This window comes from Rhinichthys klamathensis, unplaced genomic scaffold (assembly GCF_029890125.1).
Source record: "Rhinichthys klamathensis goyatoka isolate OS25496 unplaced genomic scaffold, OSU_Roscu_1.1 h1tg000438l_1, whole genome shotgun sequence".
In the NCBI taxonomy this organism is placed as follows: domain Eukaryota; kingdom Metazoa; phylum Chordata; class Actinopteri; order Cypriniformes; family Leuciscidae; genus Rhinichthys; species Rhinichthys klamathensis.
Window position 1 is genome coordinate 1,088,028 of NW_026606934.1, and position 27,604 is coordinate 1,115,631.

Genomic DNA, 27,604 nt, shown 5'->3' on the forward strand with positions numbered 1-27,604 from the left:
CTCCTTCTGACTTTGTTCTGCTCTTTTCCATTGCTTCCTCAGCTGTCTCCTTTCTCTAACTAACCCTTCAATTTTCTGCTGCCGTCTAGACATTCCAAGAGTAGTTTGTACTTTTTCCTTCCTTTTTTCCACACCAAACCTCTCACTTCCATATGCGTAAATGATGTCCCCAAATTTATCCAGCTTCTTTTCAACTGTACCAGTTAATCTTTCCAATGCAAAGCATAGATCTGTGTTTACCGTGTCCCATGCAGTTTTCTCACAAGCTCTTGGCCATCTAACTCCAGGCCTATGCCCGTTGAGGTTCTTTTCTCTCTTATGCTGGTTAGCCTGACCGGGTTCACAAGTATGAATATGTTCATCATATATATACAGGGTTAAATTTGGATTTAATTATGTGTGGGGTAGTCTCTCACTAGTATTAGTATTTCTCACTGTATTATGCTATTGTTTTTGATAGTGTTATTTCTTACAGATAATCACGATTGTCATTGCGTTTGTCTTGCCGAATGTGGTACCTTTATGCAATTACAGTTTGTCTATAAGCTTTTTAAAAAAAAATTATTAATGCCGACAGTAAAATGTTGCCAGATATTGCTATGAAAAAAAAGCAAAACAAAACAAAATAATAATAATAATCCGAAATAAGTTCAAAGCTTGTGTTTTGGAAATAAGATTAATATATCACTAAACCTAACATGCAACTTTCCACTTTAATAACTTCCTAAAGTGTCACATTAAATCAGAAAAACAGGTCCAGGAGACAACTGCCGCCTTTCCATTAGTGGATCTGGCAACACGGAGGCTGCACCCGCATTCACAACGCGCTCTCCAGCCCCGTTCACAGCGCCAGCTTCTCGCAGCAACATGAATTGCAAACACTCATATGAGGTGGTTTAAACACGGCTAATTAATCATTCAGAGAGCTTGACATTTTATTTTTGAATGTAAAAAAAATGACCGAGGTCCGGACCTCGGTGACCTTATAGCTGGCTACGGCCATGGTTATACCTTGTAATTTACTTTCTTATTAAAAACAAATATGAACATGTTATTAAATATTACATATACTTTATGTAAAACGCATATACTGCAGACAACACATGAAATTAGAAGAACAAAATCTACCCACATTATGATATAAAGACATCTTAAGGAATTCATCCAGTATCAGATTAATGATCACGTCCAGAGAGAAACGAAGCCAAAAACTTTGACTTGCATTTCAGGGTTAAAAAAGTGCATGATTTGTTCTTGTGTTGAATGATAATGGTGCAACTGAAGCACTGTCAAACTGTAGATCAAAACTGCTGATAAATGTTGCATGTGATGCATAAGAACACAAGCAGAACGGCCAAACACACAGACACACACGCACACACACACACACACACACACACACACACACACACACACAGACACACAGACACACACACACACACACAGACACACACAGACACACACAGACACACACAGACACACATACACACACATACACACACATACACAGACACACACACACACACACACACACACAGACACACACACACACATACACACACAGACACACACAGACACACACAGACACACACAGACACACATACACACACATACACAGACACACACACACACACACACACACAGACACACACACACACACACACACACACACACACACACACACACACACACACAGAGAGACTCAGAGACACACACACACACACACAAACACACACACACACACACACACACAGACACACACAGACACACACACACACACACACACACACAGACACACACAGACACACACACACACACACACACACACAGACAGAGACACACACACACACACACAGACACACACAGACACACACACACACACACACACACACAGACAGAGACACACACACACACAGACACACACAGACACACACACACAAAGAGACACACACACACACACACAGAGACACAGACACACACATACACAGACACACAGACACACACATACACAGACACACACACACACACACACACACACACACACACACTACCAAGGCTTTTTAGGTCAACAAGAACAAACACAAAGGCTTAATCACACACACTGGAATAATCGTATGATGTGAGAGATTTCACTGGAGGCAAATGTGCTTAATATTATAATATTATAAAAATATCAAGAAGTTAAATGTGTCTCCTGCAGAATTTATAAACCAACTTAGGAGGAGCCTGGACACACTTTACAATGAGGTGTGTTCACATTAGTAAATGCAACAGTTGTTAAACGCATGGATTAATACTAAACTTACTATTAAACGCAATCAAATATTATTGTTAGTTCATGATAATGCATTAATGTCAACAAACCTTATGGTGTAAGCAGTGGAATGACGTGAACATGCAGAGATCTCGTGTTTAATACCGTATTTTACGTCAAGACAACAAAAACCTCCATCATGTGAATCTGTGTATTCAGTCCCACATCTCGAACTCAAAGATTTCTCACATCTTCTCGACCGTCTAAAGTCCTCGGGGCGTTTCGTGTTGTTTGTGCGCATAGACAGCTGACGATGTGTCACACACACACACACACACACACAGCATGTGATAGGGTTAATACACACTTTTGCCAGAGAGATTTCACTCGGTGTTTTCCTCTAATGAGTTGACAGACCGGAAGACTCCAGTGAGCCTTCTTTAAAATCTAGTTATCAATTATGATTTTGAAGATCAAGAACACATGGCTGGATAGAAGAGATGCGTTCAGTGGAGAGGCGGAAGTGTGATAGTCGAGTCTCCTTCATTTATACAGCGCTTTTAACAATACTGTTTCAAAGCAGCTTTACAGTGGAGATTACAGTAACAGAGATTGTGTTTTCTTTACAGCAGCGCTAGAATAGAGTTATAGTCCAGATAAAGTTAGTTTTGATTGATTCACTTCCGTTGCAAAGATCATTAGTTATTAACTTACAGGACACCGTTCTAACAGAAAACAGAAAACTTTTAATGTGTTCTGGCCGTTCATTTGCACGACACCAGTGAAAGGTTTTGAAAGGCGTTATCATCTCCGTGTAAACTTCAAAAACGTGAATCTGTGAAAACGGAGACGGCGTGCGCATGCGTATTACGCGTTTCGTCTATAAATATGTGTGATCCAGGGACGTGCGGTCAGGGTGGGCAGTGCCTCACCAAAGGAAATGTTGACATTACATTTATTAATTCCAAGAGCTTTATTAATTCACCATCACCACATTATTAATTGCATACGGAAGCGTATTGCATTCACTTGAAGAAAAAAATCTACTCTGTTTTTCTGAATTAACGAGTTAATTATCTCAGAATTACAAGATAATTTTTCATGGAAATTTTTTTTTTGCTCTGTTTTTCTAAATTAATGACATGATTATCTCAAAAACTCCGAAATTCAGAAAAACAAAGCAAAAACTTTTTTCCATGAAAAATTATCTCGCAATTCTGAGATAATTAACTCATTAATTCAGAAAAACAGAGTAGATTTTTTTCTTCAAGTGAATGCAATACGCTTCCGTAATTGCATTTATTTTATTCCAAATATAAATTTTTGTAACAAAAATTTTCAGGAATACACATATAATATACTCCTTTTGCGATTTTTGCTGCTAAAAACCATTGTTTTATGCAGGAAATTCAAGTCCATGGTCATCGAGGCAGAGGTTAGCAGTGCCTCTTTGGTCCATAGAACGTAGTTTACTTAGATTTGGGCATGCACAGTCAGTTATCATGTTGTCTTGAATTATCAACTTTGAGGCAGAGACCGAGCTTGCTTCATGATCCACTCGCTCTCACTCACTCCACACTTCCCGCTACTAGCATCTAGCGGCGCCGGCGATGCGGTCAACCTAGTTCGATGGCTGTGAACCGTTGGATATTTGGATATTATGGATATGTATTACTACGATTTACAACATTGTCCTATGAAGAAAAAAAAGAGTAAAAAAGTAAGCACCCCCTTCAAATCGTAAGTTAGTAATTTATTTATTATTTTTAAAACCCTTATATTGTCTTGTGTGTGTTGTCTGATGGGCTAACGTAGGCCTGCTGTGCGCTGACACCAAAACGTTCTCTCTTCCATACCCTGGTGCGCCGTCACCTCTGCCACATTTGTACTGTATGTCTATTTGTGAGATTATGCTGCATTTCGTACGGGTTAAAAATGCTGTTTTGTATTTCTCTTTTTTTAATCCTGGTGCGCCGTCGCCAGACGCTCATTGCGTCTCGGTGTGTGCGCCTAGCGCAGTTTGTAGGAGCGAATAAGCTGTTTTTGTACTTTAAAGCTGTACTGCTGACCAGTGGCGTCATGCCCATTCAAAGTGGCACGTGCCCCCTCAGATTTTTCCTCCCTAGGGTGACCAGAAGTCCCGAAAAATTCGGGACAGTCCCGAAATCTAAGCTGTTGTCCCGAATCCCGAAACCGGCCTTAATTGTCCCGAAAATTATACTAAAGCAAAATCTTGATATAAATATTAAAAACTGTCCGTGGAAGTTGAGTCGTCCTGCAGCCAGCCCCTTCCAATTGCAGCAGCCGCAGCCGCGAGGACAGTGGCAAGCAGCCAGTCTAAACTTTAGTTTTTTTACGCGCGTCATTTGCTCTTGACGCGCGAATGGATTCAAAGTGTTCACGCGTAGGCTATAACTAGACGCGGTAGGCGCGAATTTGACGCGCTATTCGCGTCTGGTGTGAACGCAGCATTAAAGGAGTGATTGATTGGTCGCGTCACTGTGTGCAAAAAAAAACTTCGTCCGGGCCTTATAATGTCTGATGTCGGGTTAGGCCTACACAAAGCAAATCATCTACAAAATTATTTAGTTTTCCTATTTAATGACCGACAATTTAGTTGTAATAATAATTTTGCCATAAGGCTTATCATCGTTAGGCTATAGCCTGAAGGGTCTGGTTTAGCCTACACACTGTTACAACAGTAACACATTTTTTTTTAGCTCAATGACATTTGAGTTCATGATTTTAATGGTTTTTTTTTTTTTGGCAGACTAAAGACTAATGACAGACTTTGATCTTTTAATTAAAAAATATGTTTGGTTCAGGTTTGAAATTCATTATCTTTTAATGTAGTCTAATATCATAGTAGGACTACCCCCCAAATCCCTACAGCATAGTTGTTATACAGATCGCTATACATATTGCATTTGATTTGATTACTTTTTTACATTTCTGTCAAATATTAACCATTTTCAAATAAACGGGGTAGTGTTAACCTTATTCAGCACTGAAATCTGTCAAACTTCTTTCAAAGTCCTTCATCACATATTAATATTAAAATAACTTAATTTCAGAGCACCACAAAGTCAGACCTCAGCACCTTTATGTAGGCTACCTTTAATGTAAGATCGTTCTTCAGTCACATACCAATTTAAAATTATAACATAAAAACTGCAATGGTACTGTTTTTAAAATCATGTGTAGTAGGCCTAAGTGTACAGTAAGTGTGTGTGTAAACATGCTTTAATGAAGTAGACTTCAAAAGCTTTTGAATTTGAGCTTACAGTTCTTTCATCAACCTGTCTTTTACATAAACTTACAAAATAGATACTTTAACTTAGTCCTCAGAATCAGATAGAGGAGGGTTGCTGCTAGCTCCGTTAAGGTATTTCTGTCCCTCCCAAACTGCATTGAAATGGTATGTTTAGCAGCCAGAATTAAAAAAAATTCAGGGGGAGAAACCCCCTGACCCCTCCTAACATGATCCATATCACCTGTCAGAAAACAATTGCAACGTCTCAGATTGTGCCCCCCCAGAATTTTGGCTTGCATGACGCCCCTGCCGCTGACACAATGTTTTCTGACTGTAGCCTATTCAAATCCTGGTGCACCGTCACCAGACCAATAGTGTGTGTGTGTGTGGCTGTCTGTGCGCGTTTGCGCATTTTGAAGGAGTGACTAGGCTGCTTGTCGGTTCGCTGACACCGCGCCGGCGCCGCCTCCCTCTCTACTATGTCCCGCACAAAACATTTGTTTGTTGTATAGCCCAAGTCATAAGATATGTGTCCATTAATTTGATTATTCGATTTGATTGTGCATTAGCCTCACATATGACTGACTTTGCTGAATGCAGGCAGCGATGTGATGATGCCTGATATGAACTTGGGTTGCTACATTAACTGAATGAATATATGAACATGCATGCCACATTGATAGGTCAAAGCCTACCCATGACAAGATTTCACCGCACGTTACTGGTGTAATCGTACCACAGAAACTCAACTTCTCCTGTACTTTGTCGCTGAAGTGCTTTTGACCTTCATTGCAAAAACGCTTGAGCGAATTTGATAAATTAAAGGCTCATTATTATGATTTATGGCTTATTAATTAGTCGAGTAATTGCTTTTGAACGACTACTAGTCGACTAGAAAAATCTTTAGTAAAATGCAGCCCTAATAAATCACACTGGTTTCCAAAAGTAGTGATTTTGGATGTAAATATGTATAATTTGGATGGATATAATATATATATATATATATATATACACTCACCGGCCACTTTATTAGGTACACCTGTCCAACTGCTCGTTAACACTTAATTTCTAAGCAGCCAATCACATGGCGGCAACTCAGTGCATTTAGGCATGTAGACATGGTCAAGACAATCTCCTGCAGTTCAAACCGAGCATCAGTATGGGGAAGAAAGGTGATTTGAGTGACTTTGAACGTGGCATGATTGTTGGTGCCAGAAGGGCTGGTCTGAGTATTTCAGAAACTGCTAATCTACTGGGATTTTCACGCACAACCATCTCTAGGGTTTACAGAGAATGGTCCGAAAAAGAAAAAACATCCAGTGAGCGGCAGTTCTGTGGGCGGAAATGCCTTGTTGATGCCAGAGGTCAGAGGAGAATGGCCAGACTGGTTCGAGCTGATAAAAGGGCAACAGTGACTGAAATAACCACTCGTTACAACCGAGGTATGCAGCAAAGCATTTGTGAAGCCACAACACGCACAACCTTGAGGCGGATGGGCTACAACAGCAGAAGACTCCACCGGGTACCACTCATCTCCACTACAAATAGGAAAAAGAGGCTACAATTTGCAAGAGCTCACCAAAATTGAACAGTTGAAGACTGGAAAAATGTTGCCTGGTCTGATGAGTCTCGATTTCTGTTGAGACATTCAGATGTTAGAGTCAGAATTTGGCGTAAACAGAATGAGAACATGGAACCATCATGCCTTGTTACCACTGTGCAGGCTGGTGGTGGTGGTGTAATGGTGTGGGGGATGTTTTCCTGGCACACTTTAGGCCCCTTAGTGCCAATTGGGCATCGTTTAAATGCCACGGCCTACCTGAGCATTGTTTCTGACCATGTCCATCCCTTTATGGCCACCATGTACCCATCCTCTGATGGCTACTTCCAGCATGTCACAAAGCTCTAATCATTTCAAATTGGTTTCTTGAACATGACAATGAGTTCACTGTACTAAAATGGCCTCCACAGTCACCAGATCTCAACCCAATAGAGCATCTTTGGGATGTGGTGGAACGGGAGATTCGCATCATGGATGTGCAGCCGACAAATCTGCGGCAACTGTGTGATGCCATCATGTCAATATGGACCAAACTCCCTGAGGAATGCTTCCAGCACCTTGTTGAATCTATGCCACGAAGAATTGAGGCAGTTCTGAAGGCAAAAGGGGGTCCAACCCGTTACTAGCATGGGGTACCTAATAAAGTGGCCGGTGAGTGTATATATATATATATATATATATATATATATATATATATATATATATATATATATATATTCCACAAATTACCACATATTCATAAAACTATAAGGTTTTCAAAAGTAGTGATTTTGGATGTATATATATATACTGTATATTAAACATTTTCCACAAATGTCTGGAAATTGCGACCACATATTCATAAAACTATAAGAGCCCTGATATCAGCGTCACTCATCATCGGCCAGCTGTTCCTGGAATCATTGTAAACCAGAAATGTTTCATTTATTCACATATTCAGAGCCGAGCTCTCATTTATTCTTCTGTGAGGCAATCAGTGGCTCTTCATCAACATCCAGTCATCTAAGGTCAGCACTGGTCTCAGTGCTTTTCCTTTTTGTTATTTGTTCTTTTTTTGTAGTAAGCTAGTCTTTCAAAAGGTTTTATTAACTCTTTAAAGAAGACATTGGTAAATGACACATATCAGACGCCTCTGCGATTGTGTGCTGACGGCCTCGAATAAACCAGAGAGCTGGGATGTTCAAGAGTTCATATAAAGATGCATGATTGTGGGGGAAAAGATCTAACTATGATTTTTCTGTTAAAAATTAAAAACATAAATGCGCTTTAAAATGCGATTAAAAAACATTCCAGGTTTGCTCTGCTTGTTCGGGGCTGCACAAGATGGCCAGAATTTTGTGATTATATATCAAAATGGCTATAAAATATTATGTTATAATTATTAATTATAATAATAAATACAAAATTATAATAAATATAAAACATAAATTATATAGTAAATATAATAATAATTATATTATTACTTCTGACAATTATTACTATTGCAATATTCAACTAAAATAAAGTTATAATGTATTTCAAAAAAATTATATTTACTAAAATATAGTGCATCATTTTACTTATATAATTACTAAATAAAATCAAAAATAATCATTTATATTATAATGGTTCACTGAAAAATAAAAAAAGTTTTTAAGTAAAGTAATATAATATTAATTTAAATATATTTAAATATATTGGTTTAACTAAAAAAAGTAAGTTACCTGGTTGCCTTAATTTTGAGTTCATTGAAATTAAAAATGTAATCAATAGAATCTCAAAATATTACGTTATCTGAACCACATTAATTATCTAAGTTGACTTGACAAAAAAAGAAAGTTATGATAAATCATGAACATATTTTTTCTCGCGGATCATGAGCTGCTCACATGCAAATGAACACAGTGCCGCGTTTCACTCTGAAACACACAATGCATATATGTATTTAAATCACAGCCTTTGGGATGATAATCATATAAGCCATATTACGGCTGTCAAATTAAAATTCTAATTAATCGAATTTAAAATAAAACCAAAAAGGTGCATTTGAATTTTAGGCAGAGCCGGACAGTAACGGAGTACATTTACTTGAGTACAGTACTTAAGTACAATTTTGAGGGATCTGTACTTTACTCGAGTATCATTTTTGGGGAGTACTCATGACTTTACTCAAGTACATTTGAGAGGCAAATATTGTACTCTTTACTCCAATACATTTCTATCCATAACCGTGAGTACCCGAGTAAAAAAAAAAAAAAAAGTAAAAAGTAAAAAAAAAAGAAACATCTCGGAAACCCTCAATTTGTTGTTTCCCTCTCAAACGTGATTGGATTGTGCAGGCGCCACTGATTGGGACAGCCTATCAGCAATCACTTTCAGCTTTCCGCCAAAGTCAACTCCATGGTCAGATTTTATATTACACATTAATGTAAGCCAAGCATTTGGTTTGATGTTCTTGAGTATGTGGTGTGTTTAACACAGTCAGGTTCAAATGTGGCAGTGGCGTAGCCACGAGGGATTTCTGATTTCTTAAATAAAAAACTTTAGGAGGCAAAATATATTTTTACTGATTATGTGAATTACACTGCGCAAACCAAAGTAGGCTACTACCCAGCGAATGAAGGTGAGCGCTCTGAAAGCGGCATAAAAAATGCTTTAAAACTTTCACAGAGACATCAAACAGAAAACACAAAACCTTTCTTTAACCTGAATTTCGTTTTGCATTAATTGTATCTTAAATTTAATCAATGTTTCATCAACCAATTGCCTGGGTTTAATAAATAAGAAGTAAATAGCAGACGATAGATAAGAAACGGAGGCGCCGGCACGTGAACTGGATCTCGTCTCATAAATGAACCGAAACTCAGTGTATAAGGTAACCTACTTGCCTCTCACAGACATGTCTACTTTTAAACAGAAAAAATCAAAACGAAAGAAAACAGACTACAGACTGCTCTCTGCTTATGTTATCCGTATGAAATGTGCATTTCTCTCTGGCGCGTTCACTACTGAAGATCGCGAGTCAGCATCGTCAACTTCATCTAGCCGACACTGACTAAGAAAACACTTGTTTATTAACAAGTGTTTATTAATAAACAATTAAAATATCTCCTTGCTATATTTTAGATATTCATAATCATTCCTTTTGCCGGTTCTTTGTGACAGCTTTTAGGTGCTTTATTGGCAGCGGCACCCTTACATGTGGTGTGTGTGTGTGTGTGTGTTGTCCCCGCATTTAAAGATGGGACCCCCCAAAAATGTAATTAAATTAAATAAAGCAACATGGTAAAAAGATGAAAATGACTTGATTTTACTTTCAATTCCTTTTACATTCTCCAAGGTATTGACATTAACATTTTTCATAACTCCATGTAGGACGTTTCTGTGCATAAATGTAAGCACTGTGGCAGTAGATTAGTAATGCAATATTTAGAAAATCTACTCTTGTACTCTTGATACTCAAGTACTTTTAAAAACAAGTACTTTAGTACTTTTACTTAAGTAGACATCTGAATGTAGTACTTTTACTTGTACTTGAGTAAAATTTAGCAAGGGGTATCTGTACTTTTACTCAAGTAACAAAGCTCTGTACTCTGTCCGCCTCTGATTTTAGGTGTGTCATGCGGCCTTTTCTACGGAAGCATATTGCGTTCACTTGAGGAAAAAAAATCTACTATGTTTTTCTGAATTAACAAGTTAATTATCTCAGAATTACGAGATATTTTTTCATGAAAAAAAAGTTGTTGCTTTGTTTTTCTGAATTAACGAGTTAATTATCTCAGAATTACGAGATATTTTTTCATGAAAAAAAAGTTGTTGCTTTGTTTTTCTGAATTAACGAGTTAATTATCTCAGAATTACGAGATATTTTTTCATGAAAAAACGTTTTTGCTCTATTTTTCTGAATTAACGAGTTAATTATCTCAGAATTACGAGATATTTTTTCATGAAAAAAAAGGTTTTGCTCTGGTTTTCTGAATTAACGAGTTAATTATCTCAGAATTACGAGATAGTTTTTCATGGAAAAAAGTTTTTGCTCTGTTTTTCTGAATTAACGAGTTAATTATCTCAGAATTACGAGATATTTTTTCATGAAAAAAAAGTTGTTGCTCTGTTTTTCTGAATTAACGAGTTAATTATCTCAGAATTACGAGATATTTTTTCATGAAAAAAAAGTTTTTGCTTTGTTTTTCTGAATTAACGAGTTAATTATCTCAGAATTATGAGATGCATTTTTCTTGAAAAACATTTTTTTCACTCTGTTTTTATGAATTAATGAGTTACTCATAATTCTGAGATAATTAACTCGTTAATTCAGAAAAACAGAGTATAAATTTTTTTCCCTACTTTTCCGTACTTTTTTTCAGATTAAATGCAGCTCTAATAATAAGGATCCTTAGAAATCCACTACAGTACAGCACAAATTATATATTCTTTTTTAAATCCCTTTCACTTAAATTGATCCAAATTGATCCCAGGATGAGATTTTCCAAGCGTCTCTTTCCATGACGCAGTGTCATGCCCATGTTAGGTTGATTCAGGCTGAAGTTTGGTAGAAAATGCATCCAAAAATGGCAACGTCTTCTCATCTACTGATGACGGCATCCAAGAAATCAATGATGCCTCGATCAGTCATAAAGAGGAGTAAAGTGCCAATTAAAACTCCATGCCGCTGACTGGACTTGATTTTTACCATAGAGAAGGGAATAGAGTGGAAAATATGAAGCTAAATATAGAGGCCATAGTTAGAAGTAAAATCTGACTCACTCACTGAAATGCAAATATATATACAGTATATATATATATATATATATATATATATATATATACACACACTCACTGCCGTTCAAAAGTTTGGGTTGATTTTTTAATGTTTTTAAAAGAAGTCTCTTCTGCTCACCAAGGCTGCATTTATTTGATAAAATAATAATAATAATAATAATAAAAACAGTAATATTGTGAAACATTATTACAATTTAAAATAACTGTTTTCTATTTTAATATATAGTAAAGTGTAATTTATTCCTGTGATCAAAGCTGTATTTTCAGCATCATTACTCCAGTCTTCAGTGTCACATGATCCTTCAGAAATCACTCTAATAAGAAATGTTTATTATTACTATCAATGTTGAAATCAGTTATGTAAAAAAAAAAAAAATCAGATGTGGAGTCAATACTTTTATTCAGCATTAAATTGATCAAAAGTTACAGTAAAGACATTTAGAATGATAACTTTCTATTCATTTACAAAATAACTTTCTATTCATGGAAGAATCCTGAAAAAGGGGTAGATAACTGTTTTTTAACATTGATAATAATCATAAATGTTTCTTCAGCATTAAATCATCATATTAGAGTGATTTCTGAAGGATCATGTGACACTGAAGACTGGAGTTATGATGCTGAAAATACAGTTTTGATCACAGGAATAAATTACACTTTACTATATATTCACATAGAAAACAGTTATTTTACATTTTAATAATATTTCACAATTTTTACTGTATTATTGTATTTTTAATCAAATAAATGCAGCCTTGGTGAAAATAAGAGACTTCTTTTTACTTCTTACCGATTCCAAATTTGGAACTTTTGAATATATACAGTATAATATATATATACACTCACCTAAAGGATTATTAGGAACACCTGTTCAATTTCTCATTAATGAAATTATCTAATCAACCAATCACATGGCAGTTGCTTCAATGCATTTAGGGGTGTGGTCCTGGTCAAGACAATCTCCTGAACTCCAAACTGAATGTCAGAATGGGAAAGAAAGGTGATTTAAGCAATTTTGAGCGTGGCATGGTTGTTGGTGCCAGACGGGCCGGTCTGAGTATTTCACAATCTGCTCAGTTACTGGGATTTTCACACACAACCATTTCTAGGGTTTACAAAGATTGGTGTGAAAAGGGAAAAGCATCCAGTATGCGGCAGTCCTGTGGGCGAAAATGCCTTGTTGATGCTAGAGGTCAGAGGAGAATGGGCCGACTGATTCAAGCTGATAGAAGAGCAACTTTGACTGAAATAACCACTCGTTACAACCGAGGTCTGCAGCAAAGCATTTGTGAAGCCACAACACGCACAACCTTGAGGCGGATGGGCCACAACAGCAGAAGACCCCACCGGGTACCACTCATCTCCACTACAAATAGGAAAAAGAGGCTACAATTTGCAAGAGCTCACCAAAATTGGACAGTTGAAGACTGGAAAAATGTTGCCTGGTCTGATGAGTCTCGATTTCTGTTGAGACATTCAGATGTTAGAGTCAGAATTTGGCGTAAACAGAATGAGAACATGGAACCATCATGCCTTGTTACCACTGTGCAGGCTGGTGGTGGTGGTGTAATGGTGTGGGGGATGTTTTCTTGGCACACTTTAGGCCCCTTAGTGCCAATTGGGCATCGTTTAAATGCCACGGCCTACCTGAGCATTGTTTCTGACCATGTCCATCCCTTTATGGCCACCATGTACCCATCCTCTGATGGCTACTTCCAGCAGGATAATGCACCATGTCACAAAGCTCGAATCATTTCAAATTGGTTTCTTGAACATGACAATGAGTTCACTGTACTAAAATGGCCTCCACAGTCACCAGATCTCAACCCAATAGAGCATCTTTGGGATGTGGTGGAACGGGAGCTTCGTGCCCTGGATGTGCATCCCACAAATCTCCATCAACTGCACGATGCTATCCTATCAATATGGGCCAACATTTCTAAAGAATGCTTTGAGCACCTTGTTGAATCAATGCCACGTAGAATTAAGGCAGTTCTGAAGGCGAAAGGGGGTCAAACACAGTATTAGTATGGTGTTCCTAATAATCCTTTAGGTGAGTGTACATATTCAATAAAATAAAATAAAAACAATTGCAATAAAAGAATTTCTGAACACAATCTGAGATCTCTGTATGTTTCTGGTACAGCCAGATTTCCTGTCCTAAACACTCATTATTTCTCAAACGAGATGAAGTCCCGACTGATGGTGTGAGCATGTCGGAGGAAGGAAAGAACAGAGGGATGATAAACGCATGTGGAAGACCCGCAGTTCTGTGAACACAGCAGAAATCTCCCACAGCGAGGCTTTCGAGACAATAGAGCTGGCCAGACGAGAGAGGCGAAGCCATACTGTATCAACACTGACGTGTGGGAGGACGTTACTATTACAGGCACACGCCGTATCTCAGGCCGCTTTCACACCGGAGCTCGCGGTGCACACACACACACACACACACGGGTGACGTCAGAGTGCGCTTGTGTGAAAGCGTCTGCTTGAGAAGATGCTGCGAAATTATTCATTTTCACATCAGAGATTGTTTCATTTTTGTCACTTGCAGCTTACATACACTTTAAGAAGCCAATAATTCACATTGAAAATGGAATCATATAATAAAATGGCTTTGTAAACAGGCGGAAGCGTATTGCATTCACTTGAAGAAAAAAATCTACTCTGTTTTTCTGAATTAACGAGTTAATTATCTCAGAGTTACGAGATAATTTTTCATGTAAAAAAAGTTTTTGCTCTGTTTTTCTGAATTAACGAATTAATTATCTTAGAATTACAAGATAATTTTTCATAGAAATTTTTTTTTGCTCTGTTTTTCTGAATTAATGACTTGATTATCTCAAAAACTCAGAAAAAAACAGAGCAAAAACTTTTTCCATGAAAAATTATCTTGTAATTCTGAGATAATTAACTCATTAATTCAGAAAAACAGAGTAGATTTTTTTCTTCAAGTGAATGCAATACGCTTCCGTAGAATTCCATGAATATTTTTGAACATTAAAATATACACGTGAAACTCGAAAAATTAATATCGTGCAAAAGTTCATTTTATTGGTGAAACTAATATATTATATAGACTCGTTACATGAAGAGTGAGATATTTCAAGCCTTTATTTGTTATAATTGAGATGATTATGGCTTACAGCTTATGAAAACCCCAAATTCAAAATTAGAATATTGTGAAAAGGTTTTCATAAGCTGTAAGCCATAATCATCACAATTATAACAAATAAAGGCTTGAAATATCTCACTTTGCATGTAATGAGTCTCTATAATATATTAGTTTCACCTTTTAAGTTGAATTACTGAAATAAATGAACTTTTGCACGATATTCTAATTTTCCGAGTTTCACCAGTATTAACCCCATTAACCACAAAGGTGGCCAGTTTAACCCACACACCTTCACTTTCCATATTTATGAATAGTTTATTGCGTTTACCGCAGTGCAAATGGCCTGTCACTCAAACAGAGGGTTTCCAAAGCTAACACACAGAACAAGAGCCACAAAACATTAAAAATTATTCATTGAAAGTATTCATTACTTCAATGAGCTCATTGTTTCTGCCTTAAATTATTACATTGTTTAAATTAATGCATTTTTTGCTAACTGTGATTTTGTATATGTACATTTCTGAAATACATAACTTAGAATGTGTATCACTCTAAATTGTAATATGGACCCGTGCATTTTCTGTAAAGCTGCTTTGAAACGATGTGTATGAAAAGCGCTGTACAAATAAATGTGAGTCAAAAAATGCACAATGATCCCTAATAATCATAATTAGATTATGCGATAAGCACAATGTGCCCTGTATCTGCATATGCCAGCGTGAGGAACAGAACGCCTGCTAATCTCAGGATCTGTGTGAAACTGAAAGGTCACGGTGAAGGAGAGCACATCTCGATCCGCTTCACACACTCGTCCCACTCCTGCGGGAGAACACACACACACACACACACACACACACACACACACACACACACACAGGGAAACAGTGTGTTCCCTCACTGGAGGAAAATGAACCTGAATGTTTTTCCACAGAAAGCCACTCAGTGCTCATGAAGTCTGGCTCGCTCATCCTCACGTCCTGCAGAAGTTATGCACGGAATATTTTTAGGTATTTTAAGAATAAAATAGAACATGAAATATGATCATTTTATAATTACATGTGCAATTTTACACGGTCTGATTTGACATTTACACTACCAGTCAAAGGAAACATTTCGATTTTGAAAACGTTTTTTTTTTGGTGCTTCATTTATCCGTCGATATGCATTCAAAAGTTTGGTGTTAGTACGAATTTTTTTTAAAGAAATTGGTACATTTATTCAGCAAGGCTGCATCAAAAGTGACAGTAAAGACATTTATAATGTTACAAAAGATTCGATTTTAAATAAATGCTGTTCTTTTGAACTTTCTATTCATCAAAGAATCCTGAAAAATAAAATGCATCACGGTTTCCACAGAAATATGAACTGTTTTCAACACTGATAATAATCATAAATGTTTCTTGAGCATCAGATCCTCATATTAGAGTGATTTCTGAAGGATCATGTGACACTGAAGACTGGAGTAATGATGCTGAAAATTCACAGGAATAAATTACACTTTACTGTATATTCACATAGAAAACAGCTGATTTACATTACAATAATATTTCACATTTTTACTGTATTTACTGTATTTTTAATCAAACAAATGCAGCCGTGGTGAGCAGAAGAGACTTCTTTTCTTTTTCTTTTTTCACTGGTAGTGTATAATTTATAATGTATTTTTATTTCATTATAAAGACATTTTGGAGCAATAGTTGTTTAACTAAATAATATACAGTTATTAAAATCAAAGGAAACCTCCGATTGGTTTGTAATTTTCAGCAAAAAAAAAAATTGTACAACTGATTTATGTCAGCCAGATAGATCATTTAATCATTTAATACGCAGAACCAAAAGATACAGAAAAGCTAATTTTGCACAGAGTTGACAATGAATTATGTAACGTACAACACAGGCATTAGTTTAAAAAACTTATTTTTCTTTTTTATTGTCATCTCAGCCAGTAAAGTACCCTGCATACAAGCCTCTCACACACATTTCCCCTGAAATAACACTGCGTTTCTGCACTCATTTCTTTAAAAGGAACCCTAATGTTTTCTTGAGAGTGCTGAAGGCTGTAACTAAAATAGAAATGGCCAAAACTTCTTTAGAAGGATTAAACACTGTAAATGGTGTGCACTTATGAAGCTGCATGAAAGCAGGGAAAGTGCTAAAAGAAGAAAAACAACTAACAGGTGCAAATGAATGCTGGGAAAGAGGTCCACTGAAAGCTCACTCCCCGCAAGTGTGTGTGTGTGTGTGTGTGTGTGTGTGTGTGTGTGTGTGTGTGTGTGTGTGTGTGTGTGTGTGTGTGTGTGTGTGTGTGTGTGTGTGTGTGTGTGTGTGGTTAAACCAAGAACACCATTTGCAAACCTCCATCCATTAAAGATCTGCTGGTCTAAACATCTGATCCAAGATCAGCTCTTAAATCACCACTCGCTGTGTTCAATACAAGCTCGGCTGAATCGACAGCGTTTGTGACAATGCACACAATTATCAAAAAAAAAAAAAAAAGCAAAGTTACAGAGGAATTGAAAATTTAAGCAATGAAAATGAATGTGGCCAATTCTTGGAGGAATCACATTTATTGTGAAGTTTATTATTTTATAAAACCTCTTCAAAATGTGTTATTTGAGCTGCACAGCTGTTTAAATCATCATTAATATATACATTTTGCTAAACTATTTCTTGTTTTACGATAAAAGTAGGTCTAAAATTCCACATCTAACAATTGCATTTCTATTCAGTAACTGTAAAGGTTAGTTATTAATAATGTTCAGATCAGATGAGTGAATGGGTTAACTTACCAGTTAACTTTATTAAGTGATTTTAGACTTGGGCTTTAAAAGTATTTTTTAGAATGTAATGTTTACATTTGAATTTTAATTTATAGCACAGATAAATTCTTACACATTGTGTATCGCCATTCAGCCACTTATAAATATGAGATATGATTTTTGGTTCATATCACCCAGCCCTTCATCGTAAAGCACAGAAAAAAAGGTGAATAAGTGACTTGTGTTGTGCATATATATACATATAAATGACAAAAACATGCAACAAAATTACTAAAATTAAAATTAAAACATAAAAATTATTTTAAAAAGCCAATAGTTTCTCTAAAATAACACTGGTTAAGAGCTGCATGATTCTGGAAAAATTGAGAATCTTAAATTGTTTTGTTTTTTTCCAAACTGAGATCTCGATTCTCCCACGATTCTAAACAAACAGCTAAAATATTTTACGTAATTTACTAGAGGATTTACTATAGGTTCTGACGAATGGAAATTGCTGCAGTCTATTTAAAACCGTCTCATAATCGTTTTGAACGAATGATTCAATGACTCACTCATAAATCCTTCACTTGTTTCATTACTGGATGAATCAGCATTTTTTGAACGAATCTCTTGAATGAATGATTCAATGACTCACTCATAAACCCTTCACTTGTTTCATTACTGGATGAATCAGCATTTTTTGAACAAATCTCTTGAATGAATGATTCAAAGACTCACTCATAAATCATTCACTTGTTTCATTACTGGATGAATCAGCATTTTTTGAACAAATCTCTTGAATGAATGATTCAATGACTCACTCATAAATTCTTCACTTGTTTTATTACTGGATGAATCAGATTTTTTAAACAAATCTCTTGAATGAATGATTCAATGACTCATTCATAAATCCTTCACTTGTTTCATTACTGGATGAATCAGCATTTTTTTAACGAATCTCTTGAATGAATGATTCAATGACTCACTCATAAATCCTTCACTTGTTTCAGTACTGGATGAATCAGCATTTTCTGAACGAATCTCTTGAATGAATGATTCAATGACTCACTCATAAATCCTTCACTTGTTTCATTACTGGATGAATCAGCATTTTTTGAATGAATCTCTTGAATGAATTATTCAATGACTCACTCATAAATCCTTCACTTGTTTCATTACTGGATGAATCAGCATTTTTCGAACGAATCTCTTGAATGAATGATTCAATGACTCACTCATAAATCCTTCACTTGTTTCATTACTGGATGAATCAGCATTTTTTGAACGAATCTCTTGAATGAATGATTCAATGACTCACTCATAAATCCTTCACTTGTTTCATTACTGGATGAATCAGCATTTTTTTTAATGAATCTCTTGAATGAATGATTCAAAGACTCACTCATAAATCCTTCACTTGTTTCATTACTGGATGAATCAGCATTTTTTTAACAAATCTCTTGAATGAATGATTCAATGACTCACTCATAAATCCTTCACTTGTTTCATTACTGGATGAATCAGCATTTTTTGAACAAATCTCTTGAATGAATGATTCAATGACTCACTCATAAATCCTTCACTTGTTTCATTACTGGATGAATCAGCATTTTTTGAACGAATCTCTTGAATGAATGATTCAATGACTCACTCATAAATCCTTCACTTGTTTCATTACTGGATGAATCAGCATTTTTTGAACGAATCTCTTGAATGAATGAATGATTCAGTGACAAATACATTTTTTAACAGTCACTTGTCGCCCCCTACTGGTGTCACGATGCCATCGAAACAATCGTCATTTGAACCGTTACAAGTTTACTTTCTAAGGGGGATTTTGATCGCTCTATTTTGATTGCTACCGTAGACATTAGTGTTTATATCCTAACTATAAACATTTTGTGTGGTTGCAAATAGATTGCAATATTTTAACGATTAATCTTGCAGCTCTAGTTAACACACATATTTCCCTAAAACAGTGAGTATTGTAAGATTGTAACAGATTGGCTCCATTCACTTCCACTAAGTGCTGTAACACTAACTGAAGCTTTTTTTAAAGAAAAGGAGAAGAAATTAATTTGTGATAATCAACATATTCCCAGAAAGCAACATAGAGACAGAGCGTATTTAGGCCACACACACACACACACACACACACCAGGGGGGACTTTGACTTTGCATTGCGAGAGGCTGCCCCCTTGTCCACAATGTCTAAAAGCTAGTATTTGACTAGGTGTACAGCAAACAAGCTAAATAACCTAGAAATAAATTTTTATAAGCTGTCGACCCCAAAAAATGGTTCTTTCAGGACATAAAAGTGGATCAATTGAGATAGAGCGCAACTAGTTTTCGAACTCCTCTGAGAACTACGCCCACTGGAACGCAACATGATATTGTAAAAAAAAAAAAACATTCATAATTTTAACCATGTCGATTGCTTATTTCACCACCCTATGTAAACCTGAGAGGAGGAGATATATTGAGAAGTTAAATTTTATTGGTCTATGTCAGTGCCCCTTTTACCTACCTTCCTTTTATTGGAAAACTGACTGAATGGCCCAACGTGAAATACCCTGTCCCTGATATCTACAACTATTTGATCGAATCACCGGGTAACAGCATCATTTCACCTAGAATCAAAACACACACTGTTATTAAAATAATGGGACAAGTTAGCTATTAGAAAGCTATATTAGCTGTATATATATTAGCTATGTGTGCAAGTAGCTGTAGCTTGGGCCAATTGGTATTCGCCCAAAAGCGTTCTATGTCAGATATTGCCTGTATCCACTTTTGTCTCCTTAAAGGCTGGCTTTTACGGTTCGGAAGCTTATAAAAATTTATTTCTGGGTTATTTAGCTTGTTTGCTGTACACCTTGTCACACAGCAGCTTTTAGACATTGTTTTGTTTTTGTTATAAGTCGTGAATGACAAGGAGGCAGCCTCTAGCAATGCAAAGTCAATGGAGACGGTTGGATTGTTTCCCCCCGGTGTGTGTGTGTGTGTGTGTGTGTGGTCTTCAGATTATGATGCGTTGCGCTCTGTCTCTATAGTGTTGGCCCAGATCTGGCACACATCAGGTACGCGCTGAATCCACATGTACCAGATGTGGGCCGGATCTGAGCCGAAACTGTCTGAGTTGCACACACTCTAAACATTGCTGGGTTGTTTTAACCCAAATTTGGGTCACATATGGACAAACCCAAATGTTGGGTTAAAAATGTAATTAAAAATTTTAACCCAACTTCAACTTTCACTTTCAACTGTACATTTTTTAATTACATTTTTAACCCAACATTTGGGTTTGTCCATATTTGACCCAAATTTGGGTTGAAACAACCCAGCATTTTTTAGAGTGCATGTATGCTGTCGATTGAGATTAACTCGAATTGAACCCGAAATATTCCTTTAAAAGAATCCCACTTGTTGACGCTTTTACTTCCAGCATCTACCATGACGGGTCGGGATAACTGGGTCATGCTAACCAGCCCAAACCTGACCACTCGTCCTTCTGTCTCTAGCAGATCCTGGATCAGACTTTGAGAATCAATAACTCCCATAAGAAGCACAACCTGACAGCAAAACAACGGGAAACTATCTTGTCCACAAAGCCGATCCACCCGGGAAAAGGGACAAAGAAGCCACCCGGAGAGAGTGATTCTGATAATACGCAGCTTAAAGATTAGTCGAGTCCCACAATGCACCTGGCACACAATGGCATACAGATCTGTATTATCCACAATGACAGCCCAGCTCAGCATGACAGATGACTCATATTCACAGATAATGAAGTCGAGGAAGGGAAATCTCTGATATACCATGTGTTAATGTGACTAGGTGCGAAAATATCCATATATAGCCTACAGTCGGTGACTGAAATATGAATTATGAATGTGTAAGATCATTTTGGAAATGTCGTATGGGAAGTTATGAGATATTTTGAGACCGCACTGGGTTAACATTACCAAAGCAATCTATAAAATCTTTTAAAGACCTTATAAAGTCACAATTAAAGTTGTAAAGTGATTAAATTTACTAGTAACACTTTACAATAAGGTCCCATTGGTTAATGCACAAAGTAACATTAGCTAAGAATGAGCAATACAACATTGTTTATTTGTCTTTGTTAACGTCAGTTAATAAAATACAGTTCATTGTTAGTTGTCAGATCAGCTCATTAACTAATATGGTAATACTTTACAATTAGGTCAAATTAATGCATTAACTAACAATTAGGGATTAACCGATATGAACATTTTGGCCGATACCGATAACCGATCATTCTTTATATTTGAAACTCGAAAAATTAGAAAATATGGTGCAATTTATTTCAGTAATTCAACTTAAAAGGTGAAACTAATATATTATATAGACTCATTACATGCAAAGTGAGATATTTCAAGCCTTTATTTGTTATAATTGTGATGATTATGGCTTGAAATATCTCACTTTGCATGTAATGAGTCTATATAATATATTAGTTTCACCTTTTAAGTTGAATTACTGAAATAAATGAACTTTTGCACAATATTCAAATTTTTCGAGTTTCACCTGTATATTTGAAAGCCGATAACCGATATATTGGCCGATAAATCTTTTTTTTTATATCATTTTTGAGAGACTGATTACAAAAACAAAAGTCTCACCACTAAAAGCCATGTCCCAAACACATAATTATAACATTCTCATTATAATTTTATGTAGACTACATGACAGACTTGAAGTGATTCCAATCATATTTCAAGCAAATCAAACCCATCATGTTGAACAGTGCGCATCTGAAGTGTCTCAGCTGAAGGACATAATACATTATTTATATAATAATTTATTATTATGATCATGTTAGTTAGTTCTCAGTGCATTAAGTAATGTTAAAAGATACAACTTTTGATTTTAATAATGTATAAGTAAATGTTGAAATTAGATTAGCAAATGCTAATTTTCATTGTTAGTTCATGTCAACAAATGGAACACACATTTAAAATGTAGTTTTTCTCCTCTAAAAATGTACAAAAAATATTGATGACTCATCCTGCACTACACAGATTTGCGTCCAATCAAATTCGTTCAAAATGAGAATGCCCCTCCCACAAACTAGCAAGTAGGATGTAACCGTGATCGCTGTGATGAAACCCAAACTACAAGTTTCAGAAGAAAATGCATAGACACACACAGGAAATAAATCTGCAAATCAAATGATTTCATGGGGTTTTTCCATTTAGGCACGTGCAAAACTATAAATTTTAAAAATCATCTAGTCGGTGGGTTGTCTGAATGACTAGTCGGTGTTAAGTTAGTATAATTAGGCTGTGTCATGCATAGCAGCCCGCCGTCCGAAGTGTTTCTGAGGGATTCATGCAAATCCTTCAATAACAGCCTCTTTGAGAACATAACAAACAATTAATAAGAAGAATTTATAAAGAAAACACATCTTATATGACTTTTATTTCAAAAGAGGCCTACTCACAGCATGGAAGTCCTGGACACATGAAATAAAGCTATAAAAAAAACTAAAAATACTCCCTTTTGTGACTTCTTTTATACTTTAGATTAGAATTGCATCTGTGCAACAACAACACTTTTTACATTGTCATAACATAGCATTTGTGTGACTTCAGTTCTTATGTGCTTTCCTTTTTCAAACAAGAGCAATCCGTACAGCATTCTCAATGGTTTATAAATGTTTTTAATATTGAGACTGCGAGAGGACAAGACTAATGTTTATAAATGTTATGCCAGACAGACCTTCTCACATAACAGCACTGCGTGAGAAACACAGAGTCATGCAATTCATAATACATATAATCTGATGGTGATAGTCCCTTAAAGTTGAAGAGACACAGCAATAGTGACTCACCACATTCCAGAAGAAAGGATTGAAGATGATCGCAATAACAGCCACGCAGAACCTGGGCTCTGTCAGGTCTATGAACCTCGACAGCTCAGTCAACACAGACACGTCCATCTGTGGAGACAAACACACAAGTGTGTAAGTGTGCACTTTTAGGTCAAATACAGAACATTACGGGTGTAACGATACCATACATATCACGATACTGAACTCACGATGCGATATCATTGCGATACTCCAAGACATATGATAAAATGTTAACTGTTGAAAATGTTAAATTTGATATAACATTGTGTGTGTGTGAATGAATAGGGAGTTGGTGCTGAAACCCAACGCACAGGACAATAGAGACACCAGAATAACAATATTCATAATTCCGAAGCTGAAAATACAGAATTATTTTAGATAAATATGCTTTCACTAGATATATTTAAAATAATGTCAGACACTTTTTACTGGTAACATCAGACATTTGACATTATCAGGACACACAGATATTCCCCCATTGCTTTATTATACATTATATTCAACATTATTCGTAGTAGTTTAATGTAGTACTGACACTAAAACCCTGAGAACTTGAATTTCACAATAATTTTTATTTTGGGTGAACTATACACAATACATATTGATGCATTTTTGTATTGCGATATATATGTGACACGATATATTGTTACACCCCTACAGAACATTTTATTTATTTATTAATTCATTAATTTTTTGGGTGGGTCTATATAAAAATATATTTTGAAGGGAAACGTCTCCAAAAAATATTTTATGGTATTTTCTTTTCATCTAACCTCTGTATGATGCCTAATAAAGTAGTTTATACTTTGTGTAAGGGGTATTTCTGCTCTTCCATAAGCGCCACCTACTGTCTGAGATCAGCACTTACATTCAGCCCGTCTGCCGTTTTGGTTCAGACCAGTTATATATAACACACATAGTCAGTTATTAGGCTGAAATATGAGATTTATCAATTTTTAACCTTTTTGTTTTTGTCAGAAACTTGTATTATGTGACCTATACAGTTCTTTAAATCAGTTATTTTACAGTTTATGTAGCCATAGATATTAGTGTTGTTTCAAAACATAAACAACATGTACTTCTAATCTAATATCAGAATTTTATAACACATCAGACTGTGATGTCGCTCATTTATAGCCTAACTTTAGCTGTTTACTTCTGCATTTTGGCTTCACATTTCGTAAAAACGTGTAAAAATCACGCAACAAAGCCAAACGAAAAATCCTATTGACTTTTTGTTGAGGACATTACAATCATAACATGCAGAAAGCAACATAGTGTCCGCCCAGATCTGGTACATGTGGATTCAACGCGTACCGGATGTGTGCCGGATCCTGGGCCGACACTACAGTATGTTGCTGTCTGGGATGACTTTATTTTCTTCAGATCTGAACGTTACACTGTCAGTCTCTGTCTGTAATATTACATTGAGACCATTAAAACATTGTTTTTACTGTTTTTCGATCATTATAGCAGGGATTATGTAAAGAGACTAGCCCTGTATTAATTACAGTGGCAGTTTTCACAACTAGACAAATTGAATCCATTTAATCTATCACACACATTCACGCAGAAGACTTAATTTTGTTGCATCCATACCATTTTATTCCCTGGGGATTCTAGCATTATGCAACAAACTGTGATTTATTGACGCCACCAAGTACAAAAGGGCATTAGAAAGGAACAAAGCGGCCTTTTAAACACTTGCTGTATGAAGACTGCTCTTTGTTTATGGAAAGAGGGGCTGATATTGCCCTGAGCAATGTCTCCTCTTATAGTCTCAGTAACGCATATTAGATAGGCCAACAACATAAAAGCCCATTGACTGCGTTTCAATGCACAACAGATTTGAAATTAATCTGAATTTGGCCGTGGTCTGTCTGATTATATAATGTAACACATTAACCTGACTGCAAAATAAGATTAAACTGATATTCTGTATCCTTAAACTCTGACTAAAGCTGGCATAATCCTGAAGATCTGAGGGACTGATGAAGGAAAACCCCTTTAAATCTTCATTATGAGTCCGAATCAGAAATAGAGTGCATGTTCACAATTTAAATAAATAAAAGAATGATTTAAACGATGTTTTACATTTGATATATACATTTAGATTAAATATGCCATTCTCATTAATGGAGTTAAGCACTTAAATGACATGAAATCATTACTTTTCCTGTGGCATGCTGTGTTTTTAATGTTTGCTCAGCGCATGATAATAGCAGATCTCGTAGTCTGAGAAAATGTTTTCACGCAAATAATGATGCACAATAAGGCCTGTTTCCATTAAAAATATAAAGCAATTAAAAATACTATTTGGCCAGTGGAAAAGATTCAGAAAAACTTTCTCTGAAATGTATTTTATACTATTTGATTTATTTATTCATAAACAAGGCAAAGGATAGACTACTAAAATATTTTAGGAAATGTAATGTGATGCACATCCGTATCTCATATTTTCCTAATGTCTTGTACTGTTAAACATGGTATCACGTGGATGAATATGCATATGCAAATGATATGCAAATGGGCATAGTAAATGCATGGTAAAACGAGGCGCTGTAAGCTCATATGGTTATTTCGGAGAGGAGATAACCATATATAACATGCGCACAATCTTCCACTGATTGGGATTTATAAAGGGAATTTTGCGCAGGTTCTGGTGTACGCACGCATATTTTATAAGTCTGCAGGATTGGACACTCTTAATTAACAATCATTTCATTCAAATATTTATTTATATGTGCATATCTAAACACAGAGACAGATACAGAGACAGTGAAAACTGTCCTGAAAAGAAAGAAGAAGAAAAATTTCGGTGATCAAAGATGATTTTAAAAGGATAAAATTATTGGGGACTTTAACTGTATAAGCTACGCCACTACTACCGTTCTGTGAAGCGTTTACTAGGGTAAAGTTGGCTAAGTGGATCTGCTATTCGGAGCTGGTGCGAGTGAGGGGAGGCGGGGCAAATTTGCATATTCATTTGCACATACTAAATGAAGCAAGTGTGTAGAGTTACATTCAAGCCATTTTAAGGCATGAAGACGTTTTTTCACAGGAAAAAAAAACGTTTAAATATGTTATTTTGGTGCTCAAAGATGAGTTAAAAAGGATAAAATGATTGACAACAGGGGGACTTTAACTGTATAAGCCCCGCCCCTATATCTGTTCTGGTGCTGCGGTTCTGCAGATGAAAACAAATCATCAGATTGTGATGACCTGTTGACAGCGCGTGCACAAACAATCAAAAGCATTTGTCATTTGACATTAGAAAAAAAATAGCACGACGCAATGATGATGATTAACGAGCAGTGTGTTGCAGTTGCGTGATCAGAGAGGTGGAACTACAGCTTCTGCAGTGAGATGATCTGACCTGACTGTAATCCACGTTATTCAAGCCTCCACAGCAGTCCAGTGCGGGATTTCTGTCGAACAGCGACTCTGAATCAAACAAACTGCTCTCTGCTCTCTTTCTGGAACATGTCACCAGCATTCAGAATAAACGACACACACTTTTATTGCCGTAATTTGGTGAGGAACTTTCAGCATGCAAAACACAGCGGACATGACAGTTTACCTTTGCCCTGCTTAGGTCGCATGGAACTCTGGGAAATGGAGTTTTTGGCCAATCAAGCGCTTGAGCAAGATATCAAATCACTCTGTTTTATGTAGGGATTTATTGACTTTGTTTTGTGATAGACTATTTGTTCACTCGTAGGAAGCACTGTATTTATAGTTTTTTTTGGTTCTCCAACCCCTCACTACTGCCAATTTTGCATGTCTCCCTCACCTAACACACTCATTAGTACCACTGGACTTTAGAGCATAAGAAACAAATGGGGTTAATATTTTTTTTCCAAAATGTCCCCCAGAATGCCTGATAAACATGATTTAAGTCCTGATCTCCTCATACAGTGGACATGTTTTGTAAATTCATATTTTAAATGTACCCATAACATTGCCCTGCGATGTTGATTTATGACAAACAATTAGAAAATTAGTCAGATTTAAATGATT

At 36.2% G+C, this 27,604-nt stretch overlaps 1 protein-coding gene across 1 annotated transcript in view; it reads right to left on the reverse strand.

Annotated features, from left to right (window-relative positions):
• Positions 1 to 27,193, reverse strand: part of pemt (phosphatidylethanolamine N-methyltransferase) — a 109,687-nt gene extending 82,494 nt beyond the window's left edge. The window contains exons 1-2 of the mRNA XM_056236108.1: positions 26,961 to 27,193; positions 23,564 to 23,671 (exon numbers count right to left, since the gene is read on the reverse strand). Of these exons, the coding sequence (XP_056092083.1) occupies positions 23,564 to 23,671; positions 26,961 to 27,080 (228 nt within the window). The 5' untranslated portion in view covers positions 27,081 to 27,193. The remainder of the gene's footprint in view (positions 1 to 23,563; positions 23,672 to 26,960) is intronic.
• Between the last annotated feature and the right edge of the window lie 411 nt (positions 27,194 to 27,604).